This window comes from Zootoca vivipara, chromosome 9 (assembly GCF_965207765.1).
Source record: "Zootoca vivipara chromosome 9, rZooViv2.hap1.1, whole genome shotgun sequence".
Taxonomy (NCBI): Eukaryota; Metazoa; Chordata; class Lepidosauria; order Squamata; family Lacertidae; genus Zootoca; species Zootoca vivipara.
This window is the reverse complement of record NC_142592.1, coordinates 50334213-50353658: the sequence shown is the minus strand read 5'-3', so window position 1 is coordinate 50353658 and position 19446 is coordinate 50334213. Positions and strand designations below refer to the sequence as shown.

Genomic DNA, 19446 nt, shown 5'->3' with positions numbered 1-19446 from the left:
AAAATGAGATCAGATTAGTCTGACATGACTTATTTTTCAGGAACCCATGCTGACTTTTAGTGATCACAGAGTTTCTTTCTAGGTGCTCACAGACTGTTTGCTTAATGATCTGCTCTAGAATCTTTCCTGGTATTGATGTCAGGCTGACTGGGCGGTAATTGTTTGGGTCCTCTCTTTTCCCCACATTTCAGCCTGGATGTAATCACACTGACTCCTTGAATTGAGGAAAATACAAAAGCTACATTTCTTGCAAGAAGTACATGCTTGATAGGAAAGATCCTAGTTATAATTTACTAAGGTGGAGATGCAATGAACCATGCTTGCTCTTTCATTCCTCAAGGCATGAATGTGGCCTTGAGATAAAATATTTCTCATCCTCATTCAGGGATGTCCCCATACACCTTATCTGTAGCACGGGGGGTGGGGCTCTGGGCACATATTTTTGCTGTTCATAATTTATTTCCCTTGATTATTTCCCTTGATTTCTTCTGCAGTAGTGGGGCAGTGGAGTGGAAATCAAAATAATGCTTAACTACATCTTAAAATCATGTGTTCAACTTAACGGAAGCTTTTAATTCTATATAAAATAAGTTTTTTGACAAGATTTGTTTAAAATTCAGGTGCGGTTGTCCATCCTCCAATCCGTTCACCCAGTGCCTCTAGTGTTGGAAGTCGAGGCAGGTAAGCAAAAATAATAGGTCCTGAAAAAACTGTCAGTGTGAATTATCCAATTAAGATGTTTTTATCTGGCAATACAGAAATCTAAGAAACTGAAGATGGGTGCTGGTTATCATATTTGTTTCTTGCATCTTGCAGATGAATGTTAGTTCCACCCCTTTTTTGTAGTTGAACTTGATGGAGAGGAATGTTTTTGGGGTTTTTTAATGTGGTAACTACCCACTTAAAGCACGATTTTTTGTGTTGTCATGGTTGAAACACAAACTTTGAATGATCAAATGTGGAAAAAATACCACAGGCTGGTTCACACAATTATGACGTACCCTCTTCAAATTATCTAGAACTTGTGACAATAGTCTCGTTTTAGTCTTGCTTGATCTTTTATCCTCTTCCCCACTACTTCTTCCTTTTACAGCTCTGGCTCTTCTAGCAGACCATCAGGTGCAGATTCAACCCAGCGAGTCCCTGTGGTCATGTTGGAGCCTATAAGAATAAAACAAGAGTCTGGTGTGCCAAGTGAACACTATGATTTCCCTGTTGTAATAGTGAAGCAAGAAACAGATGAAGAATCCCGGAAGCAAAACGTAATCAAAGTATTAAAATAGTCTTTAAATTTGGGAGGGTAATTATTAAGTTGTCTAAGTTGTTACTCTTCTGCTCAGGATTTATATTATGCTAGAATACAAAAGAAAACTTCTAGTGAGGGTTACTTATGTTCTTCATGCTGATCTGGGAAATCATAGAGCACTCATGCTGTCTACTCTTTCGCACTCAAGAACTAAATGCTGGTATTTTTAAAATGCTGTAAGCTCTTTCTAAAGCCATAAATTTATCCAGTTATGGTAGTTGATTCAATTAGCTAGACCCTTACTGCAGAAGAGGCATGATTGTGTGCATCTTTATACACACATGTATATAACAATTTTACATTCTTTTCAGGCTGCATACTTTTTTCTTTTTCCCTACAGACTAGGTTTCCAGGAAATTTACTTACCTCATTGTTGTTGAATAACAATCGCAATCGCTCATCTGAAGCAACCGTCTTGAGAACAGAAGCACCAGACAGTACAGGTGACCAACCATCCAATGGCAAGGCAGCATGGATAGGGACACCTCATGTTGGAGAAAGCAGGAAAGATGATGACCCCAATGAGGACTGGTGTGCAGTGTGTCAGAACGGAGGAGAGCTTTTGTGTTGTGATAAATGTCCTAAAGTGTTCCACCTTTCTTGTCATGTTCCCACACTCAGGAATTTTCCAAGGTAAAACCAGCCAGACTATAAAACATTAGCTCAGACCTTCATTCTTTTTTATATATACAGTCATTTTCTAGTTTTAAAGCTAAACAGGAGCCATCAGTAGTTCAGATTGTGGATGTGTGAAACAACATACCCGTTATGGTTGTGGTGCTACAGTTTTGGATTGCGATTCCTAAAAAGTGCTCCATTGTTTTCTGGTTCGTATTTATTTAGTCTGAGGAGTACTGTTGATGTTCTAGTACTGCATTTGTTCTTTGTTATTGTTTGTCATGTTTGAAATATTTTTTGTGGTATGTTATACAACTTCAGCTATTTTAATAGAAACATTATTTTGAAAATGTAAACATGAGATCGATCTATCTTATCTATCTATTAAATTTGTATACCACCCTTTATCTGAAGGTCTCAGAGCCACTTCTGTGCCCAAATAGCCTCTCCTACAATTCCATATGCAAATACACAGAATTTGCAGTTGAAATGTGCATCTTCTTCTGATATAGTATCATTGCAAGATGATTTTACCTAGTTAAGAAGCAGGTAGGAGCACTCCTTCCTGTTTTCTAAGCTATTAAGATCCTTCAAAGGAGAAATATGTGTTTTTCTATGTTAAATAGAGGCAAAAGTATGTATTTCAGGAGCGCTGTTGTAGGAGAAAAGTTCTCTGAATATATGCATGTACGTCTGTCTGCTTCTCTCTGCATACATACATGTGTTACCACCTGTGCCATGCAAACCCAGATCAAAATAAGTTAGTCACCCAGTTATAGAGTATAATGTATCTAAATAAGAAAGGCTGAGGGAGACATTTTGCACACTGAGAAAATGCTTTTGGAGAGAAATTTCTGTTTTCTCTAGTCGGTTGTGATCTGCTGTCCAATGCTGCTAATTGTAGGGGACTCTTCCGTTTTGCTGTTAATCAAGAACAGCACAATATTAAGGGCAGTGCTTAACCTTCCCCATTTACTTCCCTGTTTTTAAACTAGAATATGCCTGTGATTTGCAATGCATAATAGACTTTCTATTGCTTCCTTTGACAATGGCAGCAGTTTTGGTACTTACTAGCAGCTAACATTTCATCCACTCTTTTTCTAAGGAACTGATGAGAAGACAGTTTTAGCAAGGGCCACTTTGTTGAAGCCAGTGGGGAATGGCAAGCCACATTCCTTCAATCTTCAGAGAGGCCGCCCAGCAAGTTCCTGTCCCCAACCAATGTAGCACTGTTTGCTTTCAGTGAGAAGGGAGAACAATAGATTCAAGAGAATGTTGCATAGCAGTGGCCTGCATGCTTATAATTCTGAGAAGAAGGAAGCAAATCTAACTGAGAGGAGAGAAATAGGAGGCACGGTGAAGACAATAATTTTAATAGAGCAAGCCTCACACATCCTTCTAAGTCCCTTAAGTGTTCATATGTTCTTAGATTTTCTTTCTGATAATGAGATGACAAATGGTGCCTGGGTGAAGAAATTCAAAATTGCAGAAGGCAAGCCCTATTTTTATCAGTTGACTTCATCTCAGCCTCAGTATTTTCTAAAACTCATTATAGATAGCAGATAAGAGTTTACTTAGAAACATTCAGAACATGGATTGATGCCTGTTTGTCTTCTCTTTGTTTAGTGGAGAATGGATTTGTACATTCTGCCGTGATTTGTTCAAGCCAGAAATGGAATATGATTGTGATGGCCCAAGTCATGTGACTGAAGAAAAAAGAAAACTGGAAGGCAATATGGGATTGGCACCTATGGATCAGAGGGTGAGAGTATAGTAATTGAAATGCATTGTGCATTGTGAATACACCTTGAAAAATGCCACAATAGCAATAAAATTATTATACCTCTGTAATTTCTTAGTAAGTAGTGAGAACTTGAGAGTATGTCCTAAATACATCTTACACCTGGATTCTGCTCTGGTCATGGCCTTTTCGATACCAGAAGTTTGTAGTATCTCACTGAACACATATTAACACTTCACTCTTGCACACAGGGAGGGGTGGACAAATGAGACCCATGATGCTTCTTCTTGAGTTTAAACCTCATTTGAAATCAGAGCAGTTTGATCCTCAGGCAGGTTTTTGCTCCTGTGTTTTCTTTACTTGGAAAGTGGTTTGAAGATCAAGTAAATGTGTGTCAGGTGTGGAGTATTTGAGTTGCCATGCCCACATTTTCTTTGTAGTTTTAGGGAATATGCTAATTAATTAGCAGAACTCCTATTCTTTGAGGTATATGTTGTAGCATGAATAAATAGCCTGACTAAGCATGAACAGATAAGCCTGCCATGTATTCAGAGGAAAAATAACCAGCCCTCCTATCCTGTTCCTGCTATACTATGCAGTGCAAAGCTATGGTTTGACTTAGTGTACCAACCTGAAGCTCATATCTTACCTCCCCTAGGGACAAATCATGAGCTGTAGCCAAGGTTTGTTCTTGGCTTTCCACTTGTGGTTTCTCCGTGGAAGACAAACCATGATCCTGTTTTTCAGACATAATGCTAAGTCAAACCTGGATTCACTCTGGATAACACAGCAGCAACAGGACCAGGGGAAGAGTGAAGCAGCCACAATTTTTCCTCTTGAGTTCCTGCAAACTGTGTCTGCAGTCCATTTTGTCAATACATCTTGAAAATTATGTATTGGTGGCAAAAAATGTAATGGAAGGGAAAGTTGCCTAGGAGGGTGGGAGTGGATCTCACTATGTCTGAATTTCAGCAGACTGTCTTCTGTAGCCTCAGAAAAATGCAGTTTCTACTGTGTTGCTGTTCTAGCTCTTCAAGGTGGTACTATGTGTAACTGAAATCATTCATCTTTTCTATTGTGCAGAAGTGTGAAAGATTACTACTGTACCTTTACTGCCACGAAATGAGCCTTGCTTTTCAAGATCCAGTCCCTCCCACGGTATGATGGCTATTTTATTTGCCACTAACATTCTGTGAGGATTCTGTTGGTGTTCATTACTGGTCAGATAAGATATTCTCCATGCTTCAGTGCAGTATATAATTTCAACAGAGAGAGAAGAAATGCTGATGTAAAAGCAGAATGCCATTTGAATCTCATATTTGAGTACAGTTGTTGACTGGCAATTTTTATTGAAGTACATTTATTAATGCAGTAGTTCAGTTTCTGATCTTCTTGCATCTTTTTATTAGTTAGTGCATGTCATTGAAGTAAATGCTACCAAGAGCCATCCATTATGTGTTTTACTATGCAGTGTGCTTAGAGATACATAGCTTTGCATAAGCAGTGTAATAAAAGCGAAAAGAGAGTATCCGTTTCCAAAAATGTATGGTGGAACCTTTTCTAGACTTTTTCTGCAGAAAATTTTTCATTTCACAAGTTAATTAGTAACAATGAATGAATGCCATCTGTAAATACTGTGGGTTGTATCTAATGCTAATCATGAGCATAATTGCATTTACACATCATAACTTTCATCCTCCTCCTGAAAAAAAATCCCCAAACCTATGCTCCAGAAGGTCTCCCAATCCTCCACATCTGATTTTGAGGGCATTCCAGGAGCTTGAGGGGAATAGGAGAGGGAGGCAAAATTCTGTTGCATGCACAGATGTGTATGTGGAGTTCCAGCATTTGTAATAGTCCAGTATTAGGCGGGCCTGGCAGTTTCAAAATGTTTAGGTTAGTTTACACAATAAAAACAAAACACTCCATAGATGCCGTCCACTTACTTTGAAGTTCCTATGCAATATGAACTAGAGCAGGTTGTCCTGTGTAAATAGGAGCCATTATCCATATGCTGTCATTGGCTCAGTTGCAACAGAAATTGATCAAAAGATTAACTACCTTGTTCTGAGGCAGGTATTAGGAGTATGCTAGAGCAATACATAGCACTGTACATCCTGTGCTGGGCCTAAAATAGAGATAATAAAAGATTGAGACCCAGCTCGCTGACATTTCTCCTAGTATAGGGGATGTGTTTGTGTTTTGCTGTGATAGCCTGCAATGTGCTGCTAAATGCAGTTTCTATAGAAATTTATTTCCAGTTGGCTTATCTAGATTTTCATTATGACACTGTCTTCAATAGCAATTTGAATCTAAGAATGTGTATGTATGTTAAATGAATAATATGCCTTTTAGAGACATTCCAATAACTGCTGTTTTAATATATATATACTGTATTGCTTTCAATTATTTTCAATAAGATACGAAGATTGCTCTCTCCATTCATAGCAGGAGTTATTTGCTTAAGATCTGCACAGCAGATGTTCACTTTCCCAGATAATGCCACAAGATGTATGCTAATGTATTACTGAGAAGATTCATCTACAGTGGTACCTCTGGTTAAGAACTTAATTTGTTCCAGAGGTCCGTTCTTAACCTGAAACTGTTCTTAACCTGAAGCACCACTTTAGCTAATGGGGCCTTCCTGCAGCCACCGCGCCACCAGAGCACGATTTCTGTTCTCATCCTGAAGCAAAGTTCTTAACCTGAGGTACTATTTCTGGGTTAGCGGAGTTTGAAACCTTAAGCGTTTGCAACCCAAGGTACCACTGTATTTCTTTCTAGGTGCCTGACTACTACAAAATAATCAAGAAGCCAATGGACTTGTCAACCATCAAAAATAGATTGCAACTGCATCATCCATTGTACACAAAACCAGAAGATGTTGTAGCTGATTTCAGACTGATCTTTCAAAACTGTGCTGAATTTAATGAGGTCAGAAAAGACTGTAACTATCATATCTCTCTCTCTCTCTCTCTCTCTCTCTCTCTCTCTCTCTCTCTCTCTCTCTCTCTCTCTCTCTCTCATCTATTGCTAACATATTGTTGCATACTAGTTTTATACTTCAAATGCTACTGTCAACTGTATCATAGTCAAATCGTATTTTGATTTGTTAAAGTGTTGATTGAGTCTTTGAATTTTAATTTGAGTAAGATTAATTTTATTCAACTAAATTAGTAGTGTTCGTGTGTTCAAGTTGATTTATTTTGGCGTTTGACTTACCCATTTTTTTATATGGGACTGCAAATATAAAACCTATGATATGATATGTTAAATTTCCCCAACAGCCTGATTCAGAAGTGGCTGATGCTGGCATGAAACTGGAAGCTTATTTTGAGGAACTCCTGAAGAACATTTTTCCAGAAAGAAAATTCCCTGCCCAGTCTTATTGCCGTGCTGATAGAGATAGTCCCAACTCAACAGATGACTCTGATGACGACTTTGTACAGCCACGGAAAAAACGTCTCAAATGGGAAGAACGCCAGTTTGTAAAATGAACTGGATATAGGCACTGCTAAAGATTTTTTCCCAATAAATATTTATCAACATTCATTTTGGGGAGGGAATTTTATGAGCACATTGACATCTACAGATATGGACATTCACTGGGAGTCCTACCTTGGTACAAATTTGCCAAGAAGTGAGGCATGTAGGAGACATTAGAAAAATTCTATAAAATTTACTCTTGGTTTTTAGAATTCATTCTGCCACCACTCTAAAGTGACAACTGTTCAAATCTTTTATTTAGAAAGGATTTGTAAAAATTAAACTAAAGTTAGAAACAAATTTAATGTGTAGATTTCAGGAAAATGTGATCTTACCAGAAATTAATTTACCAACGACATGTGGCTGGCCATAATTTCAGTTCTTTGTACTGTACATAACTGTTAGCCACTGAGAAGAGAAAAGCACTTGCTCTGATTTTGGCCTAGGATACAATGAATTGTCGTTGCTCGCAGAGAGCTACTTGTGCTCTGAAATGTAAGGAGTGGGGAGATGAATTAAAGTACTTCGAAAATGGACATTTGAGTGTCTTGTGCTCATATGGAGAGAATTTTTATACAATTGGTTGTAATTTCCTGCTGACCAGCATTGCATGTATTTCTAAACCTTAATCTAGCAATGGAAGTATTAAGGTTGACTTTTATCTTCATAGTTTATCCTATATTACACATACTGAGAGAGCTAGAAGGAAACCTCCCTCTGCTGCTTTTATGAGAATGAGTGGTCTGCTGTCATAAGCTGGTTTGGAATTTTTCATTAGAAACATACTGATTTACTCATTAAAGTATACTGTGTGATGCTTTCCCGAATGATTACAAAGAGAAAGATCATGTCTTTAAATTTATCCTCGCTTCAAATTTTGAGTATGCTATCAAAATCAACATTGAAATGGGAACTTTCCATGAACTAATAACAAGTGTAAACTACACTTGCACAATATGAAATTACTTTTAAATACCATGAGGAAATTCCATGGACAAAACTTGCCCCATTCCTGATAACAGGGTTGACAGCATCTGGTTTAGCTTCCACCACAATTCCCTTCATGCATCCTTTTAACTTAATTTGGCCTAAATAAGTGAATGACCACTATTCACTTCCAGAGGTTGGGACTCCCAGGGAGAGGGAGTGAGACCTCACATGGCCTAGAGCCTCAGCCTTGCTACCATGCCGCACCCACCGCTGTCCTGTTGGCCCGAGTTCACACGTTTGGAGCTTGTGGATTGGAAAAACTCCAGGAACGAGTGAGTGGGGAAGGGGAGAGGCCCTGGCCTGATTGCCCTGCTGTGAGGCGACCTCTGTTGTTGCCACGGAGAAGGGAAGGGACAAGGTGGGTGAACAAACTTGGGGACAAAAAGGCAGTCATTCCAGCATAGGCCCACTGTAGAGCCCCACCGCAATGTCTGGCTGTGGAAAAGGACCTCTAAAAAGAAGACGCTGTATTTTTTCAAGCGCCAATGTATGATACCTCCAGATTCCAGCCTCCCTCCTCATGTTCTTAGAATTATTCTTAAAGATTATATCTTTTACAAGTAACAGTAAGACTGTCAAGGAGATTTTATGTATTGCTTTCTATAAACCTTTCCCTGTGGTTGGAAAGACACTAAATACTCCTATGCTGACAAGATATCTACATCTACGCCTAATTTCCACCAATCCCTCATTGAAGCAATTTTATGTTTTATTTCCTAGAAGCAGCGGAAAGTTTGTTAGGAGTATTTTAAGCATTTTTTCTTATAAGTTCTATAAAGACTGAATTACGGGATGTGGAAAACGTCTAAGGGACACTGAGGAGGCATTATCCTCACCGAGGTCAAAGCAACTAAGAACTTACTCTTCCCCCCCCCCCATGGCGGGAGTTGCCTCTTGGAATGTAGCTATACGATAGAAACTCAAAATCGTTTCATTCCCTTAATTGCCCTTGATACAACATCAAAAGCTGAGAATCTGGATACGCCACAAATCGCAAACGCCAATGGTAGAATTAATGGGGATGGACCTTCCCCGAAGGGAACTATGGAGGCTGAACCTGATGATTGCACAAGCTGCGAACAACTCTATCTAGTAATTAGAACCTTACATTGCATATTTAAAAGAATATATGGCCTATCCTCATAGTTGTACAGCCTCCAACAAAAATTCAATACTCCATCGCAGCCAGGCCATGATGTGGCAGCAGGAGATCAAATGAGTCAGCGAATACCCCCTTCAATTAACAAATGTATTGCTAAATGCAATTACCGTACAACCACCAATCCTTGATTTTACAGCCAAGGAAAATATGCCTATCTGGGATGGGGATCTAAGATGGCCAACTTTGTGTGGGGCTAAAGAGCTTCTTACTGTGCTTCTAAACCTTGAGGCATCGCAAATAGATCTTTGTGCGGTGCTCCTTTAACTTCTCAGCACAGACATCAGAGAGTGATGCTCGCCTTCCAAACTGCAATAATTCCCTCCATCACCATTAGGCAAAAAGCAGTCCTGTCTAGTCGTGGTATGATCCCAACGAGAGTCTTCAAGGATTCCAACATTAAACCTCTCCTATCTGGGGGATTAACCCAAGAGGCTTCTCGTCCAACTAGCTCTGATCCATCAAAGAATGCTGGGCTATACGCCCCATACCAGCGCCAGACTTATAACACCTTCAACCCTTCAGTTAAGAACTACGACTGTGCCGATAATTGCCTGACTCCCCCGGAGGAACGAGAGCTTATTGCTTCCTTTGGAGTACTTCCTGCGACTGAACAACAGGAAATTATTAATAGACTGGACTCGCTCAAACTTCAGCTCTCCAATGTACTCTCCGATAGAGCTTCTAAGAACAACGTCCATCCTATTGCAATGGAGCCATACCCCCAAGGATGCTGAAGCACCTATCCCCCAATGCCCGCTTTCAAATAGAGTGGCCCGTGTATTGGATGATAAGGTTTTTACCAGGAAGCTAACCCTTGTTCCCCTCTTCACGTTGGACATGCATCTCCACTCCTAATAGATCTACACGCACCTCCCTTGATTAATCCGCAGAAGAATGAAATTCAAAATATATCTCAACCTGATAATTTGTCACCTTCCTACTCCATGCCGGAACTGGAGTCCTCATATACGGTCGTTCTGCCTAGAGCCGAGGTAACACAGGCCACTCCAAGGCTGGCCCCATCAACGCATTCCCGTCTACCAACAACTCCGGCATCGCAACAAATGCATGAAGGAGAAAATGCAGAGTCAAATGTCTCCCTGGAGTGGATTGAAGACCCAGCAGGACACATAAATCAATTGACCACAAGCTTACTAGCTATGTACCTGAGAAAGACAGCTCCAACTGATACTGGGTCGTGTGATTTGACTGTGCTTCAATTTGCTTCTGTGAGAAGGAACGACTCACTACGACAGGTTGATTACGTTGTACAGAATAGTAGGTCTGGGCAGCTCTCACACCAACCACCCCAACAAAGCAAAATAATGGACTTTTTATGGGGTCCTCCTTGCCTCTCAAGAGCACCCCCCTGCCCTTTAAATTACAGCTGGGCGGTACAGAAAATCTCCATTATCGGTCCTCTGTTGGAACATAGCTGGCTGGCGTAGGAAAAAGCTCAATCCAGAATTCCAGGAGTGTATTAATTCTTTCATATCATCCTATTACAAGAAACCTGGGAGGAGGGTGAAATTGTCATAAATGGTTTTGACCTCCTAACACTCCTCGGCACACGGGCATTACACCTGTAAAACACCTTACATCCTACCTATCAACCCTCACCACTGCTAACCATCGCTTTGCGTTCATCAAAGCAAGGTCTAACGCCTTCCCCTCCAGGGTTCTGTCCCATAGATTCTCTAAGGGCCGAGTCTCAGACTTATATTCCTGTGATAATCAGTCGAAAGAATCCGTCCAGCACATAGTTTTTGTTTGCCCTCTGAACAGTGCTGTTAGGAGAAATCTGCTGAGTCCATTCTGGACTCCCAGTCGAGACCCAACTTGCCTTTTTATTACAGGATACTAACTCAGTGGCAACCTTGCAAATGGCCTCTTACATGAATTCTAAAATCCTTCCATTTCCCCTTTTCTGTATTAAATATCTGAAAGTTGTATAGGTTAGACTTTTATTTATTCTTCCATTTGTATTTTATTTTATCCTATTTTATCGATTGTATGACAAACGTGTCTTGTTGTGTTTATTTTATGTATGAGCTTATAGCTGCAATAAAGGTATCTATCATTTCCAGAGGTCAGGGGAGCAGGGACATAGGATGATATGAAAGAATTAATACACTCCTGGAATTCTGGATTGAGCTTTTTCCTACGCCAGCCAGCTATGTTCCAACAGAGGACCGATAATGGAGATTTTCTGTACCGCCCAGCTGTAATTTAAAGGGCAGGGGGGTGCTCTTGAGAGGCAAGGAGGACCCCATAAAAAGTCCATTATTTTGCTTTGTTGGGGTGGTTGGTGTGAGAGCTGCCCAGACCTACTACAGCACGAGTTCCGCATTCCCGCCCGCTGTGCCGCACCCTCCAGCTTCCCGTCGCGCTCTCTGGTTCCCCGCTGTGCTTGGCCTTGTTGAAGGGCGCGACGGGGAGCTGGAGGGAGGGCGTGGTGCAGTGGGTGGGAACTCCGAACTCGTGCTCCGCCGGGCTGTGCTCCGCCTCTGCCCACCAGCCCCGCCGGCAGCGCCGCTCTCGCCCACGGCTGCGCTGGCCCTGCTTCTAGGGGGGCAGCTGCCCCCCTGCCCCATGCTGGGTACACCCATGCAGGGGAGTAAACCCACCCATTTGACACTACTGGATGTGCCAAGCTCTCATGAGAGGGAGCCTGCAGAGGAATTCAATGTGTGGCAGTGTAGTAAGATTCTTCCCTCTACTTCAGTTCCCCAGCTGCTAAAGGAGGATAAGATTACAGATAAGTTAAATGAATTATTTGCATTTGTCTTCACAATAGAAGACACAGGGCAGATCCCAGTGCCTGAACTAATCTTTGCAGGAGGTGAGTCTGAGCAACAGAAGGTTGCTGGTGATACTAAATTGTTCATTGTTGTTAAAACAAAAGAGATTATGAAGAGCTCTTAAAATGATCTCTCCAAGCTGAGTGAGCAGGCGGTAAAATGGCAAATGCTGTTCAATGTAAATAAGTGATGCATGTTGGGGCAAAAAATTCTTAATTTCACATATATGTTCATGGGGTCTGAACTGGCCGGGATTAGCCTGAAACGAGACCTTGGGGGTACAGTAGACAGTTCTTTGAAGTTTTTGTCGCACTATGAGGCAGCTGTGAAAAAGTCAAATGCCATGCGAGGATCACTAGGATAGTAATTGAAAAGAAAACTGTTGATATAATGCTATTTTACAAATCTCTTAACGGAATGCTGTGTACAATTTTGGTTGCCTCGCCTGAAAAAGGCTGTACTGTAGAGTTGAAAAAGGTTCAGAAAAAGGCAATCAGAATGATCAAAGGGATGGAGCAATTCCCCTATATAGTGTGTTGGACTTTTTAGTTTAAAGGAAAGGCAAGTAAGAGGTTACACGATAGAAATTTATAAAATTTATAAAATCATGCATGAAGGAACAGAAGTTTTTCTCCCCCTCTCAGAACACTAGGACTCATGAATGTCCAGTGAAGCTGAACATTTGAAGATTAAAGACAGATAAAAGGAAATATTCCTTCATGTTGTGCATAAACTGTGGAACTAACTTCCTTCAGGAGGTAGTGACAGCTACCAACATCTGCATACAACAACTACCTGAGGAACAGAATTATTATTTTAATGTGTTTACGTATCTGCCATCAGTGGGCTTATACAGCATGTTCTGCCATGTACATATGGTGGCTTGAATGAATGGGGGACAAGACATTTGCACATGTTACAGAGCCTTCTCAAGCCTGGATGTAGCATGATGTTGGGCACATTTTTAAAAAATCAACAACTTACCACACAGGGTACTGTCCCATTTATTTGTGCAGAGGTTTTCATTTTACATCATGGAAATGAAACAGGTTTATTAAAATGTAAAGACAAGAAACGTCTTTTTTTGGAAATGCGTGTGGAGAAAATCTCAGTACCTCTTCTGAGAAATAGGCTCAAATGCATGAAATGTAACAGAGCCCTCTTGGGTTTTTCCTCTTTCTAGTGGTCACCTTCATTTCCTTTGCTAAAAAGAGAAAAACAGGTGTTAAGAATAACAGATCTCCATCCAAGAATTAACTGGTGTCAGCTTTACAATCAGGATTAAATGCTTCTAATTTTTTTAGTCCAGTGCCCACTCAGCCACCATGTAGCAGCAGATACATCTATATTAAATTGCTTCCTTGGACAAATATCCCAATGCAGCAATCACTGACCTACAGGAGCTTGGCCCCCAGTTTCCCCCCAGACTTTTTTTGTTTGAGGAATTTCCTTCATAGCACTGCAATCTACATACATAGAAACACTTTCATTGGATGGTATTGGCTGCCTTAAATGGTTGACTGTAGTAAGTGTTCCATGTGATACGGCCCCTCCAAACTATATGTTGGTTCCACAGTTGTTAAATCACATTGCCGTTTCATGAATTCTTTCTCGATGAATGATTACATATGTGTAAGCCACCCTTGGAACCTTTTTCTGCCAAAGAGCAAGGGGGGAATGCCATACAGTTGCCAAGGCATCTCGCTCTTTTTTCCTACCTACGGTAAGTAGCATTTTTTGTATATTAAAGGAGGAACATATATTTCTGTGTATCTGTTGTGAAATGGGCTGTTTTAATTTTGTAGAAGGAAACTAACAGACAATAGCTTTCCTGAAGGCACCCATTCAGTTAATGAATCAATGCGAATTACACAAGATCTTCAGTTGAACCCATTGGCTTCTAATGCCACACCTCCCTCCCAAGTGTAAAGAGCTGGTGTTTCAAAGCTGGAGACAACTAGCCAGAAATTGATCCAACTACAATGGTACCTTGGTTTTCTAACAATCCATTCCAGAAGTCCGTTCAAGTTCGAAATGTTCAAAAACAGAAAACGGAAGCCTCAATACAGAAAACTCAAAACGGAAGCCGCGTTTCCTGTTCAACTTCTCCAAGGCACATTCAAAAATCGAGGCATTTACTTCCGGGTTTTCGGCATTCGAGTTCCGAAATGTTCAACTACGAAGGTGTTTGAAAACCGAGGTACCACTATGCATAGATAATGGACTCTTTTCTGCTGAGATTCTGTGTCTATTTATTAGCTTAGGTGCACATCTGCTTTGAAATGCGGCTTGCCCAGCTCTGCAGAACCTGGTGGTTCTACAACCACCAAACAATCTCCAAATATTGTTTAATAGCTTAGTAAATGTTCTTTTCTCTGCATTGCTGTTGTATTTCAAGCCATTTGCAGATGAATTACAGCTTCGAAGGTTGTGCGAGGAATAATTTGCCCCTGGTAACAGGGCAGCATGCAGAGGCCTAAATGAGATCTAAGTGGTACGTAAGGAATGAATTACCCTAATTGAAAGCGTGGTTTTTATTAGCAGTGTTAAGTTATTATAAATTGGTGGGAGGTGTTTTCTGGGTCACTGGGTTAATTATATGTCATTCCTTCTTATAACAAACTAGTGTGGCCTGATGCCTGTCAGCTTAGTGTAATAGCCACCCACAAACATGGTAGGGCTTTTTTGTGTACTTGTTGGACTCCTTATGATATTTTTTTAAGGGCATGATTTTTTTATTAAGAAAAAGCATGTAAAGAACAGGAAAAGAAATTGCACACACAACCCCAAGCCATCCAAGGATGTCAGTGACTTCAAGAGCCTACATTGGGGGGGGGGGGCAGGAGAAGAAAAGAGAAAAAGTAAGATTGCCAATCTCCAGAACCTTGATGTACACTTGAATTTGAGGTTGGCAGGCATCTCCAGAGCCAAGCCTTTTGGTGCTACCAAAGTACACAGTACAAAGGATTTCAGGAAAGGGTGAAAGGTGTCTCTTTTTTTTGTCTCTTCCAGGCTGGCTTGAGCTCTCGACAGGAGCATTGTCAGAAGCTGGGGATATACTATATATCATTTTGGAAAACCCCAAGAAACCCAGAAGACAAAAGTCAAGAGATTGTTGTGCATTATAATGAGTGAAATAAGTATTTGATCCATATGCAAAAGATGACTTAGTACTTTGTGGCAAAACCCTTGTTGGCAATTACAGAGGTCAGATATTTTTTGTAGGTGGCCACCAGGTTTGCACACATCTCAGGAGGTATTTTGTCCCACTCCTCTTTGCAGATCCTCTCCAAGTCAGTAAGATTTCAAGGCTGATGTGTAGCTACTCGAACCTTCAGCTACCTCCACAGATTTTCAATGGGATTAAGGTCTGGAGACTGGCTAGGCCATTCCAGGACCTTACTGTGCTGCTTCTTGAGCTACTGCTTTGCTGCCTTGGCCGTTTGTTTTGGGTCATTGTCGTGCTGGAATACCCATCCTTGACCCATTTTCAATGCCCTGGCTGAGGGAAGGAGGTGCTCACCCAAGATTTGACGATACATGGTCCCATCCATTGTCCCTTTGATGCGGTGAAGGTGTCCTGTCCCCTTAGCAGAAAAACACCCCTAAAGCATAATATATCCCCCTCCATTTTTGACGGTGGGGATGGTGTTCTTGGGGTCGTAGGCAGCATTCCTCCTCCTCCAAACATGGTGAGTTGCGTCGATACCAAAGAGCTCAATTTTGGTCTCATCTGACCACAACACTGTCACCCAGTTCTCTGGGTCATTCAGATGTGCATTGGCAAACTGCAGGCGGGCCTGTACATGTACTGTCTTGAGCAAGGGGACCTTGTGGGCTCTGCAAGATCTCAGTCCTTCATGGTGTAGTGTGTTACCAACAGTTTTCATGGTGACTATGGTCCCAACTGCCCTGAGATCATTGACAAGTTCCCCCCGTGTAGTTCTGGGCTGCTTCATCACCGTTCTCCTGATCATTGCAGCTCCACGAGATGAGATCTTGCATGGAGCCCCAGACTGAGGGAGGTTGACAATTATTTTGTGTTTCTTCCATTTGCGAATTATTGTCACCTCACCAAGCTGCTTGGCAATAGTCTTGTAGCTCAGTCCAGCCTTGTGCAGGTCTACAGTCTTGTCCCTGACATCCTTGGACAACTCTTTGGTCTTGGTCATGGTGGCTACTTTGGAATCTGCTGGTTTGATTGCTTTTGTCGACAGATGTCTTTTGTACAGGCACTGTAATGAGCTGGGATTACAGGTAAGACCTCTCCCTTGCAGCAGGTTCTTCTAATCTCAGCTCGTTACATACAGTGGAGATACCAGGTAGACTACATCTGGCTGGTTGATAGGGGATCAAATACTTATTTCACTCGTTATAATGCACATCAATCTCTGATTTTGTCTTCTGGGGTTTTTCCTGTTGTTATTCTGTCTCTCACAGCTTCAGTAAACCTACCATTAAAATTATGGACTGGTCATTTCTTCGTCAGAGGGCAAACGGGCAAATTTAGCAGGGGATCAAATACTTTCCCCCCTCACTGTATAAACATACAGAATATTTTAGGCTGTCTTTCATTACTGTGTTTCATTAAACAATTACAGGGAAGTATACAGCAAGTATATAGTCTTTAAATATAAGAAGGCATGTTATGCTACAGAGACAAACAGTCACCAATACTCCTAAATATCATAAATAGCTTTACTGCCTTGGTTCCTCTCAAAGGCCTGATTTATTATTCTTGAATGACACAAATTGGAGCTCATCAGGCTTTCAAGCTTTAACTTGGAAATCCCACTGGTTCCAGTCTGAATCAGGGCAGTTAATGGTGTGTATCTATCTATGTCAATATATCCAAGCAGTTAGTCTCTTAACTAGCTCCCTTTGCAAATAGGTTGGCCTTGCAAAACCGAGTCAGTTGTAATTATGCAACCCAAGCCCCCTTTGACTTAAGATACAAATAATCACTCCTATTTTGGGGTCTTCAAGTTCCTTCAGGTAGGCATATGGATGGCATAAAGGTTATCATTTGCGAGAGTGGATTGGAGGACATTCAGTTAACAGGAGGTGGGGAGGAGTCATCCTGCTAATCAAACGTTCTCCAGTCAACTCGTCAAACAGAAATTCACGGTAAGACCAATTTCCATTGCTCCTGATGTGGAGAGGCCTCCTATGAGACTTGTTTGTTTTTCATAATGGGGTGAAGTTCAAAGGACGCTGTCACAGTGGCCTTCGGCAGGGCAGGAGCCTGCTTCTGACCTTACACTACGGAAGGCAGGTTTACTAACCTGAAGCGCTCTCCCTCGTGTCTCAATGGGTAGAGTGAAAGCAGAGACAGCACACACGACACAAACGGAAGCGAAAAGGCAAAGTGCTCCCAAGAAAGAAGCATTCATGAGCACCTGCAAAGAAGCAATGTATTATTGCAACGCTGCCATGCAACTTTGTCAAACACATTTTTTAAACGCCCATAGGATTTCCTTCCCAGCTTTCTCAAAGTTTAGCATGCTGGCCAACAATCCAGTGCAGAAGCCTTTAGGAAGAGCCATGAAGCCTATCCAGTCCATCATCCACGTCTCACACTAGCCAGCCAGATTCCTGCAGGAAGCCCACAAACAGCACTTGACTGCAACAGTACTCTTCCCATTTGAAATTTCCAGCAACTGGTACCTGGAGGCATACCTTTCCAGGCTATAATCTAGGATTATTTTAACAGATATGGTGATAGATGGTGTTGCAACATGTAGTTGTTGGGAATACAATAGTACTACTCTAGCTTAGGGCCCCTCTAGACATAATTTTTTAATTGCATATCCATGATTATTTGTGGTCGTGATACTATCAAGGGGGTCATACATGATTCCTCTTTCAATACTGTTTGTGTTGCAACGTTTTCAGGGCAGCTATACAACTTCATTTGCAATCAGGGCATGTCCCGTAATTTCTTGGGAAAATCCTGTAACTTTTTATACCATAAATGCTCTGGTTTATTTTCTGCCCCACTTTTGTTGCACCATAGCCCTTCCAGACAGGGAAAGCATCTCAGAACAACTAATAAGGCAGGATAAACACGCTACTATTGTGTCAATAACTTATTAGGGAATGTTGCTGTTGTTTAGTCGTTTAGTCATGTCCGACTCTTCATGACCCCATGGACCAGAGCACGCCAAGTACTCCTGTCTTCCACTGCCTCCTGCAGTTTGGTCAGACTCATGTTGGTGGCTTCGAATACACCTTGTTGGTGGGGAATACACCTGCACTAAAACAACAGTCTGGAGGTGCCCTTTGGAGATCCTCCAAAAGTAAGAATAGCTTGACAAAAGGTCAACATCAGCTTTGGTATCATCCTCTTAGTTAAAAATGTAGATGAGAATACACATGAATTCAGGTCAGAAACCAAAGAATCAAAACAATTTAAGTAACTTTATTGAAAGTCATCTTACCTGGGCTATAAAAGGTGCCACCATAGCACCAATACGACATACAGAACCACTAGTGCCAAGGCCAACAGCTCTCATGGTAGTTGGATAAACCTATAATACAGTAATATAATTCAAGATCAGATCTATAGTATAGACTGAAAGGGAAACTGGGAAACTGTGTAACCGAGCATCCATTGTGGGTCCCAGAGTTTAGGTGGCCGTTGATTCAGAGATAGTATCTGCAGAAGATTCAATTGACAATCTTGTAAAAGATACTGCTTTAAAAAATGTTATTTGGCAGAATCCAATCAAAAGTAAGGCTAAAAAAAAAGCCCCATTAATTTAAATGAGAAAATACAATATGCTTAATTTTTGTGCCCATTTAGTTTACAAAGGCTAATAATAAAAGCAATGACAGCAAAACATTGCTGTTTGGAAATATAAAAATGTTGAATTTTACTTGGTTATTGTTTTGTTACTTGGACATTTCAACTATTTTGGGGGGATAGCAAAAAATGATAAAATGTTCCACCTCCGGTTTCCAGACGTTGAAAGAGTGTTTTTTTGTTGTTTTGTTTTTGCCTTAAACTCCCCCTAAAAAAGTAATGTCAAAATCAGCCTCAGCTATTCACTTCTGGACTTCAGATATGCATGAGAAGTGGAAGATAATAAATTATTCCATACTTATCTAACATAGATTTTCTCATGCTAGCCTGTGAAGAACAGAGTAACATTTACTACCAAGCAAGCGTTGGCCTAAGGAGATTCTTCTGTTGCACAACAACTTTTATGAGCTGCTAAATCATTTTGGTTTGTTCATGTATGCAATATAAGCATACAATGTTCTGTTAAATCACAAAAAGGAGTGGTACTGCAGGTAATGTGTGGATGAGTTAAATACTATCCTTCATCGGTAAGCATGG

General features: G+C 41.0%; 2 protein-coding genes across 8 annotated transcripts in view; one reads left to right on the top strand and one right to left on the bottom strand.

Moving 5' to 3' along the window:
• The window catches only part of TRIM24 (tripartite motif containing 24), a 41159-nt gene extending 33472 nt beyond the window's left edge, over nt 1-7687 (top strand). For both annotated transcript variants that reach the window (XM_035127546.3, XM_035127545.3), the window contains exons 13-19: nt 621-681; nt 1094-1262; nt 1647-1939; nt 3551-3686; nt 4749-4823; nt 6450-6599; nt 6953-7687. In XM_035127546.3, coding sequence (XP_034983437.3) covers nt 621-681; nt 1094-1262; nt 1647-1939; nt 3551-3686; nt 4749-4823; nt 6450-6599; nt 6953-7162 — 1094 coding nt within the window. In that variant the 3' untranslated portion in view covers nt 7163-7687. The remainder of the gene's footprint in view (nt 1-620; nt 682-1093; nt 1263-1646; nt 1940-3550; nt 3687-4748; nt 4824-6449; nt 6600-6952) is intronic.
• Nucleotides 7688-13092: 5405 nt separating this feature from the next.
• SVOPL (SVOP like) overlaps nt 13093-19446 on the bottom strand; it is a 29852-nt gene continuing 23498 nt past the window's right edge. For all 6 annotated transcript variants that reach the window (XM_088652226.1, XM_088652227.1, XM_035128567.3 and 3 more), the window contains 3 exons: nt 18545-18634; nt 17390-17503; nt 13093-13308 (listed from right to left, as the gene is read on the bottom strand). In XM_088652226.1, the coding sequence (XP_088508352.1) occupies nt 13297-13308; nt 17390-17503; nt 18545-18634 (216 nt within the window). In that variant the 3' untranslated portion in view covers nt 13093-13296. The remainder of the gene's footprint in view (nt 13309-17389; nt 17504-18544; nt 18635-19446) is intronic.